A 22,814-nucleotide genomic window follows, 5' to 3' on the forward strand; every position below is an offset into this window, starting at 1 on the left:
TTGTGGTGAGAAAATGATTTCAAAGACTCTGTTGGCTATTAGGAACTATGAACGTGGGATATTTAAAAAAGAAACAGACCATCTGCCAATTGACAGAAAGCAACAACTACACTAAACAATTTTTGACTCTAAATAATTTCAACTGGGGGGGGTTAAAACAATGGAGAATCAGTGTGGATATCGGCCTGTCTTTAATTTGGAATGGAGGATGATGACGCGGTTACGTCTGTCTTTACGAGATACTTGCACGGACAAGCCTTGTTACGATAATACAGATGATTCTTTCCTGCTCCGATTCGATTATTAAGAAAATATGATACGCATATAATGTTTATAGATAAAATCGAGTGATCTAATAAATTTAAATATCAAGTTAAAGAATAAATTAAAAACATGGCTTCTGTAGTTTTGTTGTTTGCTTATGCAATTTTTCACAACCTTTATATTGAATCAGAAAATACAAAAACAATTAATTCATTAATAAATGAATGTATAAGATATTGAAGTGCATACCTAATCTTAATGTAACGATGCATTTTCAGAAAAAAACGTGAAATTGGAATCTGAGAATTGTACAAAATTTATTAAAACGTAATAAAACAAACCATATTATACAAATAGTGGGGAAACTCAACTTCTTCAAAATTATTAAGAAGTTGTAAAGTGTTGTTTTTTTCTTTTTAATGTTGCTTAATCTCAACGTTACTAACTTGAATCTTGTGAACTGACTGCAAATTTTACATAAATTGTGTGTGTCAAAGTGAAGCATAACTATATGTGCAATGCACCAATGCTTATTTAATTCTTGCATGCAGAAACATTAATGATGAAGGAATATGAATTACGCAGCATTTTAGTTTCATGATGGTTTAAATCTATGGTGAATCGATAAAAGATTCATTATAATGCAAATAGGAAATTTTGGAAATATCGAACCTGTAATACAACAAAAAGGGGCTTTATAAAATGAAAGCAAATCATGGCAAAATGCTAATTGCAGAGTATTCTAGGAATTGTCCTCGTTACAGCAATAAAAGAGAATTTCAGATAAGTTTGTTCGCAGAAACCTGATTTAAATGAAATGGAAGAAGTTACATGTAACAGGAATCAAAATCAAAATGCAGATTTTTAAAGGGGTTATTTTTAAAGAAATGTTACATGATAGCACGTGTATTAACAACGATTATCAAGACATAAATCTTGTAATGATCATTATAAAAGATGACTATTTCGATCAAATGATAATGTTAGTATAGTTATATAAATGAAAGCTGTTTTAATTTGAGTGGTGTTAATTTTTTTCTATCATAGAAATCAAAAATACGGACATGCAGATAACTATATCAGATTCATATTATTAAGTTTAGTTACAGAGAATTTCTAGACTACATTCGTATCACAGATTATTTTTTTTACAGGAAATGCGTGCTGCGACAGTTAAATAACTGCTCCTATCCACACCGTAGAGTGACTTTACTGGGATGACATCGAATACACAGAGGTTACTAAAAAGTACATGTCATAATTTTCACCCTCTGATGGTGACATACAAAGACAACATTGTTGGCAGATCAAATGAGTTCAGGTATTCAGATAGAAACAAGATGCGAGAATTTTTGTAACCCAGTATGACGATAAAAATACGCCAAATTAATTCTAACCTTTCTCGCGATAGTCTAATGTAACTTGAACAGCTCTAACATAACAACAGTGCACTCGCTTTCTGGAGCAAATACAGTTTTTATTTAGTAAAATTCTATCAACGCGATATGGTAAAACAAGTATGACAGGTGTCCAGTTACGTGATGCGCTAGCCTGGTGCACCTGGACTCGCGCCTAAAAGTGAATAAGTTTAAGAGAAAACTGAGGTTATGTTCAAGTTGTGATGTTAGCAAGGTTCAACGTAACTGCTGAGATTCACGCAATATATATTGACTTATCTGCAATATTTCAATGCTACCGTATAAAACATAACGCGTATTTGAATAATCATAGCTGCAAGAAGCTTCCCCAGTTACTGGGAGAAATTAAAGAAAAATCATACTTACTTTCGAAGGCCTGGAGAAACAGTTCGTGATCAGCTTGAATTTGGTCCATTCTCGGTACTTTTTGACCCTCGGATTCTTTCTCGCGCTTTTTAGGCGGCATTGTTCTTCGTCACTTATCTTGGATTTTCGCAAATACTCACTCGAATCACGTAAAAATACAACGAAAATACGCCCCGCGGGAAAACTTGCTGCAGCACCTTATTATGAGGCAGCTGCAGCGCGCTCTGCAGGTTCTTTCGTTAATGTCCAAAGCATTAAAGCATCGATGTGCCAGAGCTGCATATTCGTTTTGAGTCCTATCGACCGCCAATTCGAAAAATTATTGTGTATATGTGCACTCGTTTCTTAAGACCCCGCCTTCGAGATTATACTACTGGAGGCAGCTACCCACGTCGTCAAACTCAAGAAACTGTGACCGTAGTGATGAGGAGCTAGATATTGGTAAATGCCCGGGGCACCACAGATACTCCGTCTCTCTCACTCTGCATTTAATTGGCTGAGACAAAGCGTATTGGCCAATCAGGTGGTAGTGCAGGAGAGACAGGTTGTGGATGGCATAAGTGCTCTATCTCACTCTTCAGCCACACTTTCTGTACGCACAATGTAAAATATGCTCCAATAGTATATGCTCTGAAGGCACAGATAATTTATAAACGAGCGTTTTGCACTAATTGTACTCGAATTGCACAGAGTTTTATTTCCTCAACTTTCATTTGGGTGACGTCATGACATCGAAATAGACAAGACACCCTCGAATAAACTCAGAAGTTAGACACTAGATTCCACACTTTCAGTACATGCGAGGCAACCTCCAATAGTATATGCTCTAATTGTAAGCTTGAACTGCACTAAACACGCACTGACGCGGAAACTGTACTGAACACGCACTAACGCGGGAACTGTGGAGTGTACGAACTCCCCAGCGTGGAGTGGTGGCACTCTTAGTACCGTTGAGTGGAAAACGCTATATAGAGTTCAGTGGCCTCACTACTGTAAGATTTGACCGTAACATAGGTATGTTCTATTGCTTATAACCTTCCCGCAACATTAATACCAACCAACCAGACTCCACTTGTGAGAATCCTGCAACCAGATCATTCATGGAAACTGCGGAACCATCTGAATATCCGTAGATGAAGTGCAACGACAAATACCACTAATAAAGACTCTAAAAACCGTATCACAAGATGCTCACGTCCCGAAAAACCATAATATTATTACCTTACTTTTACAATTGATTAACATAATTATACCTAACCACTACATAATACTTAGCTGCGGGCACGGAGTTTAAACCCACACTATAGGCAACCCACGCTATACCTTATAGCTAGGGAGATAGATAAAACTGTAATACAAAAGATGTACTGAGACAATCTCTTGGAACTTGAAAATTAACTGCGCATGCGCCAAACAATTTAATCTCATTGGTCGGCGAAATCTTCCCGCAGTGATATTTTTGTCTGCGATGCAGGGGACCAACGTATACAAAATGAATACGTTTGAATTTTCAAAGAACATAAGCCTCAAACCTTTCTGGGTCACTACCTCAATTATTGCAAATTCTAACCTCGATAAATCGTATTAACTACATCGCCGCCAGAAACAATTTGACAGCCTGCACGAACAGTCGATAAAGCTCATGCATGCGCAGTTGATTTTCAAGTTTCAAGAGATTCTTCGGGTATAATCAATATAATACAGAGTCAATCGCATCGTTGCAATAAACTGTAAGAACAATGTACTATGGAACCTCCAAAACCATAAAACACGAATTATCCAGCATGAATTATCGAGTCCTTTCCGAAAGGCCACATTGCAGGCAATGCACGTACGTCGTGAAGGCAAGGTCGACCTCTAATGTGGAACCGTAAGGAACGCCACCTGAAGAGTGGTTCAGTAACGCAATAATAAAACCACCGAGGATACGCCAACTCTCAGGAAGATTTTGTAGGGTGAAGCCACGAAGTAAGAGGGAAGGAGACACCTCCGTGAAGTTGGCCCCCCGAAGTTATTATTTTTAAATCTAATTAATGCAATTCGTTTGAGAATCGTTTGAGAGGGTTTGAGAGTAAAGAAAAATCGTTTGAGAGTTAATAGTTTTTCCGGAAAATTGATTTTAATTTTGGGTGTGAAGTTGGCCCCCATATTTTCTATCTCCTCAAAAAATGGACTTGGACGTTTAATTTTTTTTGTAATCTTTTGAGAATCGTTTGAGAGGATTTGAGAGTAGAAAAAAACTGTTAGAGAGTTAATATTTTAATTGATATTCCATAATTATTGAGTGATTGATTTCCCCATGATTTCCCCTAGTTTCCGAGTGCTTCCGGCCTGCGCAATGGATATGCGCAGTGTATCTAAAATTAGCTGGAGGCTGGTCGTGAGTGTTCTGCGCCGAAGAAACTGGCGTTTCTGTTTCATCGTGTGTTCTCCAGTAACAAAATCAATTAATCCTTCAAAAAATTGAGCAACATTCCAACGAGAGCAATAATGTTCAAAGAGCGAAAGAACTTTTTACAAAAGATGGATAAGGATTGCAGGATCAGGAAAAGGATTGCTGTCTTACCAGATATGCACGTTGAAATATACATAGACAATAAAATTTGTCCGCTGTCAGAATGTATTATCCTTGTTAACATGGATCAGTTTATTGTTCTTCTGAACAACGTAGATAAAATGCCTTTGCCAGATCATTAGGATATTGAAGAACCATTCTTTACAATCATGCTTTAAATGTAAACAATTTATCAATCATATACAATACGAAAATTGTAAATGGTAAATAGGAGAATCAGGATGTATACAAGTTTTACACAATTTAATACTCAAAATGTATCAGCTAAAGTAGGAAATGAGAGAATCAGGATATATAAAAATTTTATATAATAGAAATTATCAGCTACAGTGACGAGAATTAGGAGATAAGGTTAGGATGTAGGATATAAGGATTTACAAATTAGATATATACATAAAAACGATATTTCTTGCTTGTTGTTGGCAATTTCAATTTATTGTACAATCTGGTAATAAACATAAATAGAAGTATAATTTTGTTTTACCATCACTCTATGATCACGTTACGTACCGACAGAGCTTTAAACAACTTGTGATTGTTATTTTTGTCTTTATATTTGGTTTTGCACTGCGATACACGACACGCTGATATATTAACGTGAAAACTAATCTCACTGTCATAACAAAATTGTCTCACTCGCACTTTATGCGAGCGAGACAAGGACGCAACTAAGTCGTACTGCGCATGCGTGACTCGTCGTCTCCGTTATTCTTCGCAGCGAACTGCTCACTTATCGCTGGAAAATTGATTCCACTTTTGGGATGCGGCCTCGGCAGAGTTCAGTCTCCTTCCCTCTCACTTCGTGGGTGAAGCAATCGAATGCTAAATCCAACAAAAATAATTATCAATTGATTACAATCAAAAGCATTAAGCCCTTTAGGTCAAAAAATACTCATACCAATTCTAGAAACGAAACATAACCATGATAAAAGTATCAACTCTAAATAAATCTCTATGCGATTGCCAGGTGAATGACCTAAAATGGATATAAGTATATGTAAGTCTATAAATTTAACTTACAACTCCTTGTCAACAGTAAATTGCATTGAAATGCAATTTCCCGCACTGGCAATCGTTTGGTGGTATTGGTTGGTGAAATTTCGACGTTTGATTCTCGAGCCCAAAATACAACTATGAGGGACTAATGTAACAAAGGGCTATAAGCCTCCTGTTTGCTCCACTCGTTTTGACGCGCGATTACACCTCGCAGCACCAAAAATACTAAAATAGTATTCGCGATCGACACTAAGGCCGTGTTCGTAAATTGACTGACAGTACTGAAAATTCCCTAGGACAGAGTCAGAGCTATTCACGAACTTGGAAGCGCAAAAGAGATGAAAGATTGCTGACAGTACTGTCAGTCAATTTTCGAACACGGCCTAAAGCATGCGAATCTGGTGAATCGTTACGTAACTGCCATTGGAGTGCACTACTCGGTGTTAGTTAAGATGTTGTGCTATAGCTGAATACCATAGAACTTCTATGCTAAATACACAAGAAAAATGGCGCTATTGATGTACACTTGAGGACAATAAATCTGAGACGGCTAATTTCTTACACTACACAGTTAAGTTGGCAGCACAGGAAACGTACAGCGCTATAGGCGGCCGAGCGCGAAACAAACTCAATTTCAATAAACGTAACATAACCCATGACCATGGAGATTAACCGTAGAATATGTGTCAATCCAATAAGTTATTATCCCCGCGGTATTCTAAGGTTAGATTCGACGGTCATGAGTTATATTATGTTTATTTGTGTATTAAGTCAAAATCCGGATTTTCCAAAATGGGGGGCTCACCATTATTAACGCCCCGGTAGCTTCGTACCCTTAGGAGCACAAACGAAATAACATGGCACCAATCGGCACAAACGGAGCATAAACGAGTGCCATCAGCAAAAAAAAATTTATCTCAATGTCCGGGGCCAGGTTCATGTAGGTTAATTTGATTATATGTATAGATTGGCATTTTTGTGGTTTCTACAAGTTGTCGATTGAATTTTTATTGGTAGTTTCCACTTTAATGTACTTGGCGCAATGTTTTTGCACCGGAGGTGCTTTATGGGGATTATTATTAATTTAAGAGAAACTAGAGGATGCTATAGTCAGTCTTTGCCAGCCGACTAAATTTTTGACTAGACGACTTCTGGGTTAGATGCATTCCTTTATGCCTTGTCTCATCGCTTTGTGGAGGGTCACTAATAATGACTAACGAATGCTACCATGCTGCAACTTGTAAATAAAGTCACCAGAATAAATTCTACCTGCTTGTTATAATAACGTGATATTGTGGTGAAATGTTAATAGAAACCATAAGCTAAATATAAAATACGCATGAAAACGCACCTTCAAGGTAGTGCTCTTATGTAATCATATGTAGGCCCATACATACACACATGCATGCAGATTGTAAATGGTATGAGAAGTAAAACAGTGTGTTTACTGTTGACATGAGATATGATAAATATTTAGTTGTGATAGTGTACGTGTCAATTTCTAGCAGCAGATCGTCAGTCTCTTATCAGCTTTAACTAGTGACGTCTCGCAGCTGTTTTGATTTATCTCGAAAGTGTTAGTGCTATTGTGGTTATAAAATTATTAAATCATGGTAGAAACTGGTAATTATACCATTTCTTTTTCTAATTCCAAGCGTTCCTTGGTTGGGCGTGCGCTCAGCTGATCGTGAGAGCATGTTTTATGAAAACAGTCTCACGATGGCTCATTTTACTCCTCATTATTTTCGGAATTATGCAAAGTATCTGGCTGAATCCATGTCAAATCAGGCAGATTAGCGGAGACCATATTTCATATTTGCTCGTAACCTAAGTATGTTCATCCTCGCCCAAAATAAGTCGCCACCTTTATTTGTTTATTATCCAAATACATTTTTTATGCCCTATAACTACTTCTTTAAATTATAAGCCGATGAATCCTAATGGTAAGATCGTAATGAATGAATTCGATGAGAAAAGTACTAATCAAAACACAAAGAAAAGAATAAAGACCAATGTTTTATTTGACAGAATCGGAAAGGATGATAAAATAAAATAATTGTAGCAATCAAATGTATGGCCCCTCGTTTTTGCTTAAAAATATTCAGGATGAAAAATAAATTTCACGTGCGATTCTAAGTAGCGAATTGATTGAAAAAAACTTCTACGAAATTCAAAAACTGATATATCATTTTCGCAGGAATTCGCATCTGCAGGAAAATGAAGAATAGAATATATTCAATAGAGGCCTTTTTATTCCTTCTACTACTCAGGAGCGTATCTAACCATGTAAATACGGCTGCCAAATGAAATTAATGGAGAAAATCGATATCTCGAAAAATAACAATAAATCGATATTGCCGTCCGTAGGGTATATAGTGTATACTCCCTATCAAAACATACTAAATTTTCAGAAAAATCTAAACTGGGCTTTTTCAGAAAAATCTAAACTGGGCTTTTTCAGAAAAACGACTTCGTTTTTTCAAATCACTATGTTTTTTTGCAATTTTGCAAATTTTTTGAACTTTGACAACTGATTCGATGGAGTGTGAGATTCTACGTATTCCAAAACAAGAATTTTTAGAAAAGTTGTGAAACTGCGAAATTGGCGGTTATTTCTCGGAAATTATACGAGAAATATCAGAACAAAACTATATCTACCTTATGATCTTAAAAAATTGTTATCGGGTGTAAAAAATTTATGTGGGTAATAAAATTGTTGGCTTATTTTCGACGAGGAAGAACTACTTCAGTTACGAGCAATTATGAAATATGACCTCCGCTGATCTGCACGATTTAAGATGGATTTAGCCATCTCAGCTATCCACTTCTTGGCCCATGAAATTCGGGAAATGTGAAAATAGTAACACGTGTCAAAAAAATCACACATTTTTTAGACGCTTTTCGGGATATGAGTAACTTTTCTGAATTCCGCTACAAAAGAGCGATACACCACCGAAATTGGAACCCTTTCCGTTCGGTCGTTTATTTAAAATACAAAGAAAAAGGTTGAGTGCTCGGTCGGAAAAAGTAGGAGTACTACCCCTCACAGCACGAAACGTCCATGGGATATCCCACTTAGGTCTCATACAGCCCATACCTATATATCCTGGACTATTACGATATCCTAACGATATCTTGCATAAATCCAGGATCGCGCCAATGTCTATAGGATATCCTATTGTTGGACTTGGACATGCCGGATATTTATAGGATATCTGTTTCATAATCAATATACATATAGGTATGGGATATTTGATATATTTTTATACGATTATTTGAAGTCCAATCGCTGCATCCACAACATTTTATAATTACAGTCTATGTTCATTGTAGATTTGTACGTATCGTCATCACTCATAATTGCACATATATGCAGACACACACACACGCGCGCGCGCGTGTATTTTATGTGTGGTAATATAATGTAACAGTTCATTCGGACTAATTCATAATATTGTTAGTGTTTTTGACCGGTAATATACATTTTGTTTGTGAATATTATTTCAAAATTCATACGTTCGTTCGGCACTACGATTGCGGTAATCCCATATGTGATACTTCGCAATGCTATTGTAGAATTCGCGCCCTCTTATTGCCACATGTCTGATGGCTTTTGTGCGCGTTGCACGTGTTCTCTACTACATCTAGGACACGGAACCGGTGAAAAGCGGTAAGTATGCATTTTGAATATTGAATAAATGTTTAAGACAATTATAAAGTTGAATAACAATAACCTAAATTGGTAAAAGCATTGTTAAAATTTAATTTTACTTTAATTTGAACACAGCCTCAAATCGCACACGTGCGGCATGATCGTTATTTGTAATAATTGAACATGTTCTGCCGTAGAATTCTTTTGTATAGAGAAGCTGGAAATCTATATTAGCGATATATATTTTATTTATACGTATTGTAATATTATATGTACTTATGAAAAATACGAGAAATATTTTTTTTCATTTTATATTTTGATGGTCTTAAAAGAGCTAAAGACTGCTTTGTTCTGAGTTTTGTTTTGTTTTTTAAATGAATGGTCAATATGATTACGATCATCACTGAGTCTAGTCCATGCACACATAGGTATATATATGGGGCTTCAGCCAAGACTCAGATATTGAGATGATGTGAAATGAGTCAACACGTGAGCTCGAACAAAATCCATATGAGAAAGCAAGGAGTTGGCATTGAAATGGGCTACAGTGATGTGATGAGCATCAGATTGTTATACTGCCAAGCACGGTCTTCTGCCAAGCAAGAGCTATTAAGGTTTACCGTTTCAGAGAAATTAGGCTCGAGTAGAGGCTAGGAGTTGACAGTTTTGACCGGAGAACCGTCGATTTTGCGAATGCATATAATACCCGATTTGGTCCAGACATATTTGTATCCCAATTCAGCAGCCCTGGCTTTGGTTTGACGATATAAATTATAAATCTCAAGAGGTAACAGCTCGTTAAGAAAAATTTTTCCCGGTAAATTTAAGGAGAAAACTTCGTTAACCGTAAGTTTCTTTTGTCACGTTTCTTAGATATAATGTGGTCTTTAATCATAGTCGATTTGAGCGTTGTGATAAAGGCATAAGAAGTAGAGGGGGTCACCGTAGATGTCAAGGGACAGCTCCCCACTGCCCTAACTAATTTTTTGGCAACATGGCGAATATCAAGAACATGACCGACAAGTTCGGGGATTCTCAAGGCTCCAAAAACTTTACGTACGATGGTAACACGAGAATATGTCACTAACGTGGGTATACCCGTCATCGTTATTTCAGCAGAAGTATTGTACGATTCGACCACGGATATACGGTTAGAGAAGTCTTGAATTTGCGCTTTAAGGGCACTATTTTCGGTCTTACCTTCGTCCGATAATAAACGAGCATTGTCAGCAGTGGCTTCAAGAGCGGAAATTCGGTCAGCCCTCGCTTCATGCGAATCAGGGGCTCTATTCTCGAGTTGGGGACCCTAGATATCGGATGCGAGATGTCTGAAATATCGAATGCCATATATGTAACTGTATTCTTGAGCTTCGGTTAGGTAATCGTGTACGATAATTATCGTCCACCGTTTATCGACTGGATAAGACCGTGCGATACTGTAAATCGTATGCGATAACAATCCGATAATTTGAATGATCTTTTGGTTCAAATAAAAAAGTTGTTACATGGTTGTTATTTAATGAATAATTAAACGAGGTTATATATTGCAATTCATTTCATTTAATCAGAATGAAATTACAAAAATACCATGAAAATCGGAAATTTGTTTCTTCTCAGTTATCGGCAATAATTTTATTTCTTAAGTTACGAAATAAGTAGCTCATTATTCAATTATAATTAATTTCAACCTCTTTTATTAATTGCACTGGTGTATTGCATTATAACATTGCAGACTGCAATCCAATAATTGTACTCGCTAGACATATATTTTTGATCGTATTTATTCAAGGTTGAAACTAATATAATGGATCTGTAGGACGCTTCACGCTTCCTTTCGATGCTTGTTGGGAAGCATGGAGCGCATGGAGCCTAGTTGGGAAGAATCGAAGAACAAACGAAGAATACTCATTGTTCTGATGCTTTATGGATTTCGCTTGTAAACTGAGCAATGATTGACTGTTGCAAGATTCTCCCACGCGGCAACACTACTGGCTTATCGCGTTCGAAAATTATCGCATGTGACAAGACGTATGCGACTGCGTAGTATGAGAGAATACCAAACTCGAGTCGTATACGTTTTAGTCTGCAGGATAATTATTACATGCGATAGTTATCGCATGAGTTCGAGAATAGAGCCCCAAAAAGATTCGACACGTCAGCATGAAGACCGATGATATTATTTTCTACTTCGGTTAGTGTTTTTTGAATACACCCTAATTTACTGTCAGGGGTAGCGCTCGAGCGATGTAATTGACGCATGCGATCCTCGAGGGTGACACTGATTCACTCGGAATTCTTCTGAGACAAATCTTTATGCCGAAGAGTTGGGTGTACGTGGAGTAATAGCAGAACGTTGCATTGCACAAAACATCACAAAAAAAAACGACCGCGGTATCGGTGAAGTCGTATAAAAAATTTTCGAAAGCGCATTCCACACGAAAGTTTTCACCACAGTCACCGGTACAAACGATTGAGTTATCTCGTTTGGTAATAGTCTTCTTACATAATCTGCAGCGCGGTGCCAACTGACTTACCTTAGGTGGATAATTCGAGCGCGTCACAAGTGAATAATCAATCTATAAGAGGTCAGTGAAGCGCTGGCGTAAAACCACTGCATGCACCACGCAAGAGGGGACAGCACCCAGCAGATAATCGATATAAATCCCATAGACTAATAAAAGATAGACTGAGCGCTCTTATGAGTCGCTTGAAGCAAACATTTAAAGGACAGAAATATGCCGGAAGTACTCTTTTCTCTCTCTGACGATATTTGTGGCGGGGATCGAGGCGGTAGAGGAAAATGAGGCGAAATTATGCGTCAAATCTATAGCTGTTCCACTTCCAGTACGCCCTTGTCTCCCGGTATGAAACCGATTGAAAAGAGAGAGCAGTACTCCCGACATATCTCTGTCTTTTATATGTAAGCTTCAGTACCTCTTATAGGAACACTCAGTCTATCTTTATAAGTCTATGATAAATTCCCGGTAGAGAGAAGGGGCTGTTCTTCGAGTCCACGGTCTTACATACACGTCTGGAAACTCTGGTGGAGGGGGTATGTCCTCTTATTGAAGCACCGGCCGTTTCTCCTAGTGACCACGAGTGTCGCTGCGATAGAGGGATTCAGGCTGTGCAAGAGAGATGGAAACAGGTTGTTGACCGTCCGAGCTGCTTCCGTCTCTCTCACACAGCCTGAATCTCATCGCAGCGACACTCGTGGTCACTACGCTAAACGATCGGTGCTTCAATAAGAGGACACCCCCACCACTGAAATTTTGACCGATTTTTCAGACTACGTAAGACCGTGGTCGAGCCTGTTGGGAGAGAAAGTATGGAGGGTAGAGGTAAGGAGGACTGTCTCCATATATATAAAGTGTCCGTAAAGTAGAGGCAAATTAAGATGGCGTTGCTACAGCAAAAGTTCCACAAAGCGCCAATCAGATTCATTCCGATTGTACCCTGATTTCTAAGCGTTAATCAGATTGGTACTCTTATTGCTTATGAGCGCCATTGTGTTCACTTATTGAACGCTTGTTTGCTGCTTTTGGCAGACACTTTTGCAGTTGATAACCCATTTATGCGATACTTCTCCTTATCTCCACCCTTCATAAAGGCCGGAGCACATAAAATTACAGAGGCCATAGGCAGAATGCAGAAACCGTAGGGCATGCGCAATTGCAAAAGTCCAGTCCAGCCATATGGCTTCTGCATTCTGCCTATGGATTATGGATTTAATCTACATAAAAATCCATAAGGCATATTCCATGGCATAACGAACGAGAAGCCTGTCTGTGATTGCAAATATTGTTGATTCCCGGCAATTCAAAACATTAGGATATACGTATCAACATAAAGTCAGGTACCTTTATTATTCAATAATTAATGTACGTAAAATTATATATTGGACATGGGTGCCAATATTTCGTTTGTTGTACATACAACTTTGATTCCTGGGCAGTGTAACATTTTGAGGTTATGCAGATTTTTCGTGCCTAATTTCTTCAATTCAAATTTAACACATGAATAATTTATTATCTAATTATTACAATACATCGGTTATATGGTCATTTTCTCTATATTCCCCCTGAACATTTAGATCTTGCCGTATGGACAAACACAATAATAAGGCTTCTCGTTCGTTATGCCATGGAGTATGGCTTATGGATTTTTATGTAGATTGAAAATCCCTAAGCCATAGGCAGAAGGCAGAAGCCATATGACTGGACTGGAGTTTTGCAATTTCGCATGTGCTATGGCTTCTGCATTCTGACTATGGCTTCTGTAATCTTATGTGCTCCGACCTGAGGTGCTTTTAAAGGAGCGCTGTAAGCTTGGGGACAATGAATCTGAGACAGCTAATTTTTTACACTAGACAGTTATGTTAGCAACACAGAGAAACCTACAGCGCCATAGTCGGCCGAGCGCGAAACAAACTCGATCTCAATAGACATAACATAACTCATGACCGTCGAATCTAACCTTAGAATACTGCGGGGATAATGACTTATTGGATTGACACATATTCTACGGTCAATTTCCACGGTCATGGGTTATGTTACGTTTATTGAGATTAAGTTTTTTTCGCGCTTGGCCGACTATGGCGCTGTACGTTTCCTGTGCTGCCAACTTAACTGTCTAGTGTGAAAAATTAGCCATCTCAGATTCATTGTCCACAAGTGTACAGCTCTTCTTTAGAAGCACCTTAAGAGAAACACAAGATCCAGCAAGTGAGCGAGTGAGTGTGATGGTGTGAGATCACAAGAGCATGCGCAGGGGAGCACACAAGCAGCGAGCAGTGTAGGAAAGGCCCGATTATAGATGTCAGATGTTGAAGTTAGGAAAGTACGTTTCACCTTTCACTAATATTTGCTCCAAAACCAGACAGGCAAAGCAGAAACGAATCAATTATGATGAGAAGCAATTATTTGCGTGCCAAGTTTTCTAAGAAAAAACTCTCGAAGGCAGAATGCAGCAGAATAATGTTCAAAAACAAGCAAGAGAGATCGATAGAGCGTGTACAGATACTCACAGAGAGTGAGAGAGGGACATATATCCGCGGGTTTTCCTGGATACTCCGTCTCTCTTATGCTGCATTTGATTGGCTGAGAGGAAACGCATCGGCCAGCCAGGTCGTAGAGCGAGAGAAACAGGTTTTATGTGGCATAGAGCTCTAATCTCACTTCTCCACCACACTGTCTATATACGCGAGGCTACCTGTAGCAGTATATGCTGTAAAGTTCCGAGTCATGGAAAACCCTGCCGTCTCATGTACCAAGATTGCGCCGAACGACGCAACGAAACATGTGTATATTTGTGCTATTCATTTGTCTGTTTAGATAAAGCTTTTGTATCATCATATATTATTTATCTAATTAGTTCTTATGTGAGATTTATTTTGAAACTATAATTAATTATTTCATAAAATAAAAGTTGACTCTCTGGCACTCCGTTTCGGAATTCGGGTACATGGGAGCCACGGAGAAACAAATAGACGGAACGTAAAAATACTTGCGGGACGGCATTCGTTAGCACTCATGTTTAATAATTGCACTGTGTAAAACCTCATCTTTTGTATTCATATATACTAGTCCTGCAGACACCATAAACGCCAAACGGAATGTTATAATATGCGAATATCGCACGGACTTAGAATTCCGTAAAAATACGACAACATGAAACTAGTGTAACGTGAATTCTAGTGACTTTTCCATCCATTCCGTTCTATGATTCCGGATTCCGGCGATCTGGCCCTACGTGGGACGGTACCATAAGGATGATAGCGACTGGCGTGAGACTGTATGAAAATAGTACACAAATTGCTGCCGACTTCACAGCTTTAGTTGAGAGTCAAACCCTTGTAAAAGGCACCATTTCTTACACAATTCACAGTATATCTTCAGCCAATGGTGAAAGAGGGACTTTTGATGCCAGTGTTACAAAAAAGGTCGTTCGGAAATCGATGATGAAAATCCTAACAACTACAAGCCTATATCCCAAAAAACATTCAACATTTTTCTGAATCAATTTTTTTTTCTGCAAACTTGATTTCAATATATGTATAGCCTGTGATCCTGAAACAATAATACATACCTATGGGTCGGTTTTATTTGCCACTTTTCGGAAACGACTTTGAATATATATTCAATCACATGAGTCTTTGAGTTCTTTCAATTTCAAAATGTGGCAAATAAACTCTCTCTTTTCACTCCTTATGATGTAATGGCAGTTCACATTTTCTGCTGCTATAGAATTGATTTAATCTTAAGGTTGATAACATCAAAACGAAAATCACCCCTCTCTCTTTTCACGCTACCTACATACCTTTTGTACACGTAAGACAAATAAAACGTCATCCATTAAATTGAAACCAATCAGTGCCTTTTCTAATAAAATAACCTGAATTTAAAAAATATTGCGTACTTGCGAGAGGTGTATTTTCGGAGGTCAGTCTTCTACGAAAACCTCCGAAAAACAATCATCACAAAGATTCAATGGCAAACGCATTCACCGGTTTTAAAATAACATTTTCTCGTTTTCCAGTACTCGGTCCAGTCAAACTTACAAACCTTGGTCGCATTCTGACCCATGAACATTTTGCATTAGACTTCAGAAAATTCTATGCAGCACCACCTGTAAATTTAAAATGTTATTTCGATGACAAAATCTGTCTGGAAAATGCTGGCCTCGTCAAACAATATCCGTGAGTAAATATTTAAAAGTAAGACATTCATTTAGTTTTTATGTACGCGTACTTACCGTGCATCATATCAAATATCATATTTTTAGGTTGCAAATTCCCAAAACGCATTATGAGAGAATTATTGTAGTAAAACGTTTCTGTATGTTCCATCAATGTGTTTAATAATATCAGGGTACGTACTTCGCCTAGTCACGGAGCTTTTTTTAAATACAGCTTGAAACAAGTATCTAGGTATGTACTTTTCGGCATCTCAGAAATGTTACAAGTAATTTCCAGTCATTTTTACAAAATATTTCAACAGTGTTATACTTGCTATTAAGGGGGTGCTCAGTAGAAAGGATACGCCGGTACTAATCATAGATCGCTGCACCGACGCGTTACTGGCCGAGGGTTTCTAATCGATTTACCCCAGGGTAACTGGTCTATGTGCTATTTACCGGCGGTGAGTGCGTCATCGGTTACAGGTCGATTTACCCCAGGGTGGAGAGGTGGTCTTTTCCATCAACTTGTCACCAATGCACATGCCAAGATTTTCAATTTTCTTTAAGCTTTCTCATCGGAGAATCTCCCAGTTTATCGTGTGAAATGCGTGCATGGGGGTCATATGTGTATCGGTCCCTCGAAGCCGATAATCACCCCTTCAACACCCCGCTTCAGCTCGGAATAAGCATCCTCAAGCATGGCCTTTACAACAAACCCAACGATGTAAAAACCAATCAGAATAGTGCTGACGTCATATTGACAATGAGCAAAGCGGAAAAAACAAACAGAGAGCAGCATCGAACGTCGGGGGTAGAACCCGTCTTATTATTATTACTAAATTAGAAATACCTAAAAACTACAGGTACAGGTTTTGGATGTGAAATACCTTACGTAGACAAAGAATGAAAAGTTTTGAAGACTTTATTTTATTTATAAATTGTATACAGTCATATAACTCTCGGGGGTCTGCCACGCTCGGTGACCCCAGTCGGTTTCCGGATGCTCCTCACCCCAGCGACCCTCTTGCAGCCACCAGATCCCCAACAAATCGAAGCTGTCACAGCCTCGATTGTCTGAGGCCATCAGCTCGGCCTGCAACCCGATATTGCTTCTCCTCAGGTGATCCCGTTCGGATTGGATACACCGCATTTTGCTGATTATCTCACGGATATACTAGAATTAGTCGGATAAGACTGTGGTATTATTATTATTATCATCATCATCATCATCATGTCCGTCGTCGTCGTCGTTGTTGTTGTTGTTATTATGATTATTATTATTATTATGATTTTTTTTTTTTTTCGAGGAGTTGCGGAATCCAAGTTACGGATTCACGCCAGTCATACGGGCTAGCGCGGATGTGGGACTCCAGAATGACCTACCCACTAAACCGCCACCTCCTGTGCAACGCCCCCAGCCAGGAACTATGGTGATATTACTTCTAGCTGGGGGCTCTGTCGGTGTAAGTCTTGTCAGTCTGTCCGTCCGTCCGTCCAGTGCAGGCCATCCGTCAGTTACGTGACGTCAGACAGCCGTCCACGTTCTTACGTTGTAAGATTGTCTGTGTGTAGGTGGCAACAAGTTGCCACCTTTCTGTACTATGGAGCATCACCCTGACAATGTTGTCGGGAGTGATGCCTCCCACGACCGTCTCCAGTCTCCGTCTCAGTTCTGTCCAGCGGTCACGTTCGAAGAACGTGTGTTCCGCATCGTCTCGTTCGTGTCCGCAGTACGTACAGTTGGGCGTCCGTACTCGGTTCAAGTTGCATAAGTATACCGTGTAAAATAACCGCGGCCCGTCAGAAGCTGGGTGATGTAAAAATTCACATCCCCAAAACCCCTCTGGATCCACGGTCTCGAGTCCTTAATAAGTCGTCTCATCCAGTTTCCCGTCATTTCTTCCGTCCACCGTTCCTGCCACGTCTGTATCGTCGCGTTTCTTTCCGTCGTTGCCACGTCCCGTCGGGTCACGTCCGCGTCTCTTTCGTAGACCCTCTTGCGCTCGAACACAAGAAGGTCTACGGGAATCACGCCCGCCACCACCAGAACAGCATGTGCTGAGACCGTCCGATAGGAACAAGCGATCCTCAAGGCGCGTCGTTTCTGTACCGTCGCCATTGCGTGACAGTACTTCTCAGTCTTCAGGAAGTCTGCCCAGATCTCCGCACCGTAGAGGAGGATCGAGTTCACCGTCGACATCAAAAGTCTCCGTTTCCCCGTTCTCGATCCGTTTGTGTTTGCCATCAGGCGGCTTAGGGATGCTATCCTTTCAGCCGTCTTCTGAGCCGTTCGTTGTATGTGAGGCCAGAAGGTCATCTTCGTATCCAGGGTCACCCCCAGGTACTTGACTTCCCCTCTGGTCTCGATCTCGTCCGTCCCGACCGTCATGCGTAGTGTGGTCGGTATTCGTCTTCTGGTGAGAAGCACCAGTTCTGTCTTTTCCGTCGCGAGTTGCAGTCCGTGGTCAGTCATCCACCGTCCGACGTGTCTCATTGTCTGATTCAGTGCGTATTGTGCAAGATCTAAAGTGCGCTCGACTATCACTGCTGCCACGTCGTTAGCGTAAGCGACCAGGCGAACACCGAGCGGGAGCTCCAGTCTGAGCAGGCTGTCATAGATCCCGTTCCAGAAGTCAGGTCCCAGTATGGAACCTTGAGCGACCCCCGCGGTGATCTGTCGCGTCACTTGACCTTCGGTCGTTTCGTACGTCAGCCATCTGTTCCGAAGGTAGTCTTCAACAACCCGGAGCAAGTAAGGCGGGATCCCGAAGTCGCCTCTCAGCGACTCTAGGATGTCCACCCACCTGGCCGAGTTGAAGGCGTTCTTAACATCAAGTGTCACCAGCACCGCCACGGGTCGCACAGCGTGGCAATGTGTCTTTGTCGACCGGAAGGAGTCAAACACCTCTTGGATCGCTCCAATCGTTGATCGACCCCTCCGGAAGCCGAACTGTTGGTCCGAAAGGCCTCCGCCGTCCTGTATCGCGTCCGTGAGTCGTGGTCGCAGAAGCTGTTCATACAGTTTCCCTGTCGTGTCCGGTTGAGTGTAGTAATGATGACGAGGAGATGGATATTGGTGATATTGATTTGAACAATTACACACCGCGATTCCACTTTGCTTGGATTAAAAATCTGTCACGTTTGGTTCGCAGCCAATTGTCACTCTGTGCTCATCGACAATCTTTGTGCGATAGATGCTTGTGTTTTTTCAGGATACAGAGCAGCTATGATAGTCATAGAGACGATTGCATGCGATTGAACAAGGTGCGAATGCTCTTCTCGGATAAGAAGAAAAATTAGGAATTTACAAGTTTTCGAAATAAGGGTCGGGTACGGTTCGTCGTCTATGTGGATCTTCAGTACATATTAAAACCCGGTGCAAAGAAATCCCAAGAGCATATCCCGCATAGTGCGGCATTTTACGTGCATTGCTCATCCGATGCTTCATTATCGGGATATGTGAATGAACGGGGGCCCGATTGTATCGAATGGTTCTTTAAGTAGCTTCGTGACTTGGCCATTAATGTAGAATCGCGAATTGAAAATATCATCCGTATGAAACCGTTGACTCAAGTGCAACGGGATCGACACGCGCGTGCAAAAAATTGTTACATCTGTGAGAAACCGTTTTCGCCAGATGATAAAAAGTGTCACAATCATTGCCATTTCACTGGCGATTATCGTGGCCCCGCGCATAACAGGTGCAATTTAAATTACAAGAAAACACACGATTCCTGTGGTGTTTCACAATTTATCCGGATACGATTCCCATTTCATACTCGTACTCACATCTCTAACCACATCTTTTCCTGGTGAAATTACCGTGCTGCCTATCAATAAAGAAAGGTATATTTCGTTCACGAAGCGGGTTGATGGCTTAGATTCGCTTCGGTTTATGGCAAGCAGTCCGGACAAACTGTCATCGTATCTAGATAATGGGGTAAAAACGATAACTCGTGCGTTCTCCAGCGATCTCGAGGAATTCGAATTAATGATTCGCAAAGGTGTTTTCCCCTACGAGTACATCGATAGCTAGGAAAAACTTGACGAATTGAGCCTACCTGCTAGAGCAAATTTCTATTCGAAACTCAGCCGCTCGGGCGTCACAAAAAAGGATTATCGGCACGCACGGAATGTCTGGAGAAAATTTAAATTGAATATCCTGGGCGAATATTCAGATTTATATTTGAAAACCGATGTTCTCTTGTGGGCTGATGTTTTTCAAAATTTCCGTGAGAGTTGTTTCGAAACTTACGATTTAGATCCCCTACATTGTTACACCGCTCCGGGTTTGGCTTTCGATACAATGTTGAAACATACGCGTGTTAATCTGCAGCTGCTAGATAACCCCGTAATGGTTTTATTTGTTGAAAAATGCATTCGCGGTGATGTAGCACAATGTTCAAATCGCTATGCAGATGCGAACAATCGATATATGCGTGATTTCGATCCAAGCAAGGAGGAATCCTACCTAATGTATTTCGATGTCAATAATCTGTATGGTGCAGCTATGAGTGAGCATTTACCATGTGGTTCATTCGAGTGGGAGCATAATGCAATCGAAGTAATGAGTGTGCGAGATGATTCGTCGGTGGGATACATTCTCGAGGTCGATTTGGACTACCCGGTAGAGCTACACGAACAGCATAAAGATTTACCACTCTGCCCCAAGCATTTTATCCCGCCAGGTAGTAAAATGTTCAAGCTATAGTAAACGCTTCTTCCCAAAAATAAATACATACTTCACTACCGGAATTTGAAGCAGTGTTTAGATTTGGGTATAAAGTTGCGCAAGACGCATAGAATTCTCAAGTTTGCTCAGTCTCCGTGGTTAAAGTCATCCATCGACTTGAATACCGACAAGCGAAAGCAATCAAAAAATGATTTCGAAAAAAGCTTTTACAAATTGATGAACAATGCAGTGTTTGGCAAAACTATGGAGAATGTGCGAAAACACAAAAGTGTCAAGTTAGTTACGAAATGGGGTGGTCGAGGTGGTGCAAAGGCTCTGATTGCCAGACCTAATTTCCACAGCTGCCACATATTCGTTCGAGACATGGTGATAATCGAGATGAATCGGTTGAATGTCTATTTCAATAAACCAATATACACCGGTGCGGCCATTCTCAATTTGTCTAAAATAATTTTGTAGATGTATTTTGTTCACGTAGAGTAAATTGTTTCCACATTTTATTTTTCAGCGTTCGATTAAAGCGTTTGCATATCGATGCTTTCAAGTTGCTGAATGTCGAGTACATATTTATACCATGATGCGTCATGAGAGCCTTGAATTCTTTGTTGTAGGTGACGTGTAGGTGTTCGCTACACGCCCCTGCACCAGCACAGACTTCATAGCGTTCGTTACATCAGTGGCATTTTTACTCTTAATCGACACGCCCCAGGCTAATTTGAAAAATATATCAATAACTGTGAGCAGAAATTTATGGCCATTATTGGTGGGTGAATATGCCGACATATCGATGAGATCGGCTTGCCAAGTTTCATCCAACCCGCGTATATATACAAAACGCCTTGGGTAATTACGCCGGGCTGGTCTGGGAAGTTCGTCCGCTATTGTCCTTTTCATGTTGTTTATCAATGGCATGAATTTCCCCCTCGATATCGTTCTGGAGCCTATCAGTCGCTCACTGTAAACATTGATTGAGAACTTTCATAGAAACGACATCGTTTTCCTTCCGCGGATCGGCGATATTACACAATCGTTTGCTGTCTATATCGTACTGGTTATCGACGGTGGTTTTGAAACCAACGCCCGGAGGGCCACGACTACCCGGTATACCTTTTTCACATCCGCCCTCAACTGACAACCAAATATGTCTATACTCATTGCTCAACGGTCAATGGATGAATGATAATTTGAGGGTTGATCCCACGCTAATAAATGATTCCAGCCTCGCGCAATTCTTCAATAATGGAAACTATTTCATTGGAATGGCTAGTATTTCCGGCCGCCTGTGATGCCATAAGTAGTCGAAGTCTGTCAATAATTTCGTTGGGGACGTTCCAAGTAAACGTAATCCATACTCTGCCCCTCTTTTCGCGCGATCTTGTGCCTCGGCAGACCTCTACCCCTCTTTTTCGGTGATCCCACATATTGAGCGATAAAGTCCTTGTACTTTGCACTTTTCTCATATCTGCGAATGCTTTTGTCAGCCTTATAACCACGCCTGCGAACTTTCGTCGCTAGAGCAATTTCAGCATAGTTTTTCTTGTCCTCAGTCACCAGAATAGCGGTGTCGGGTGACTTTTTGAATAATAATTCAAGTAATCCCGGTGTTGCTTTGTACTTTTTACCGCCAAGGCGCATCTGATCCGTATGAAAGCTTATTCTCGAATCAATAATCTTCAATCCCTGCACCAACTGTCGAACACCATATTTCTCATCGAAATCCGATCGCTCCTCCGTCTCGAAAATTTTCAAATACTGACACATCAACTTCTCTGTTTTTCGCTTCCCACTCCTCACCGGTGTACTTGTGGTTATTGGCATAGGTACAATTGTTTCATTCCCATAGCTATTTTAACTGTCTTCAATATCGAGAAAAGCATCTCCATAGTCATCTGTATTGTCTGCAGTCTGCGTCGGATTCTCATTTTTTGCTTTCATCCAAATATTCGGTCTCGTTTTTTTTCACCGAAATAACGGGTTCCTCATCTTTTTTCACCGAAATATCGCCCGGCTTCGTTTTAATTTCCTGTTTTATTTGCTGCTTCGTGGTATCCACCAATTCTCGCAGCGGCGCAACCATAGGCTTCAGCATCTCCTCCATAGCCTGCTCGTTCGTATCTTTATCCCTCCGAATCATCTTATGTTTACGCCGTATCGTTTCACTAGCTTTCGCGA

General features: G+C 40.2%; 2 protein-coding genes across 4 annotated transcripts in view; one reads left to right on the top strand and one right to left on the bottom strand.

The window, feature by feature from the left end:
• Nucleotides 1–2,282, bottom strand: part of LOC124308358 (polycomb protein suz12-B) — a 60,195-nt gene extending 57,913 nt beyond the window's left edge. For both annotated transcript variants that reach the window (XM_046770997.1, XM_046770996.1), the window contains exon 1: nucleotides 2,049–2,282. In XM_046770997.1, coding sequence (XP_046626953.1) covers nucleotides 2,049–2,148 — 100 coding nt within the window. In that variant the 5' untranslated portion in view covers nucleotides 2,149–2,282. The remainder of the gene's footprint in view (nucleotides 1–2,048) is intronic.
• Nucleotides 2,283–7,074: 4,792 nt separating this feature from the next.
• The window catches only part of LOC124308371 (phosphotriesterase-related protein), a 35,180-nt gene continuing 19,440 nt past the window's right edge, over nucleotides 7,075–22,814 (top strand). Inside the window, exons 1-2 of one of the 2 annotated variants that reach the window (XM_046771027.1) lie at nucleotides 7,075–7,242; nucleotides 15,809–15,968. In XM_046771027.1, coding sequence (XP_046626983.1) covers nucleotides 7,230–7,242; nucleotides 15,809–15,968 — 173 coding nt within the window. In that variant the 5' untranslated portion in view covers nucleotides 7,075–7,229. Of the gene's footprint in view, nucleotides 7,243–15,251; nucleotides 15,365–15,808; nucleotides 15,969–22,814 lie in introns of those variants that run through there. The other variant, XM_046771028.1, reaches the window with a different exon arrangement.

Source organism: Neodiprion virginianus, chromosome 7 (assembly GCF_021901495.1).
Source record: "Neodiprion virginianus isolate iyNeoVirg1 chromosome 7, iyNeoVirg1.1, whole genome shotgun sequence".
Classification (NCBI taxonomy): domain Eukaryota; kingdom Metazoa; phylum Arthropoda; class Insecta; order Hymenoptera; family Diprionidae; genus Neodiprion; species Neodiprion virginianus.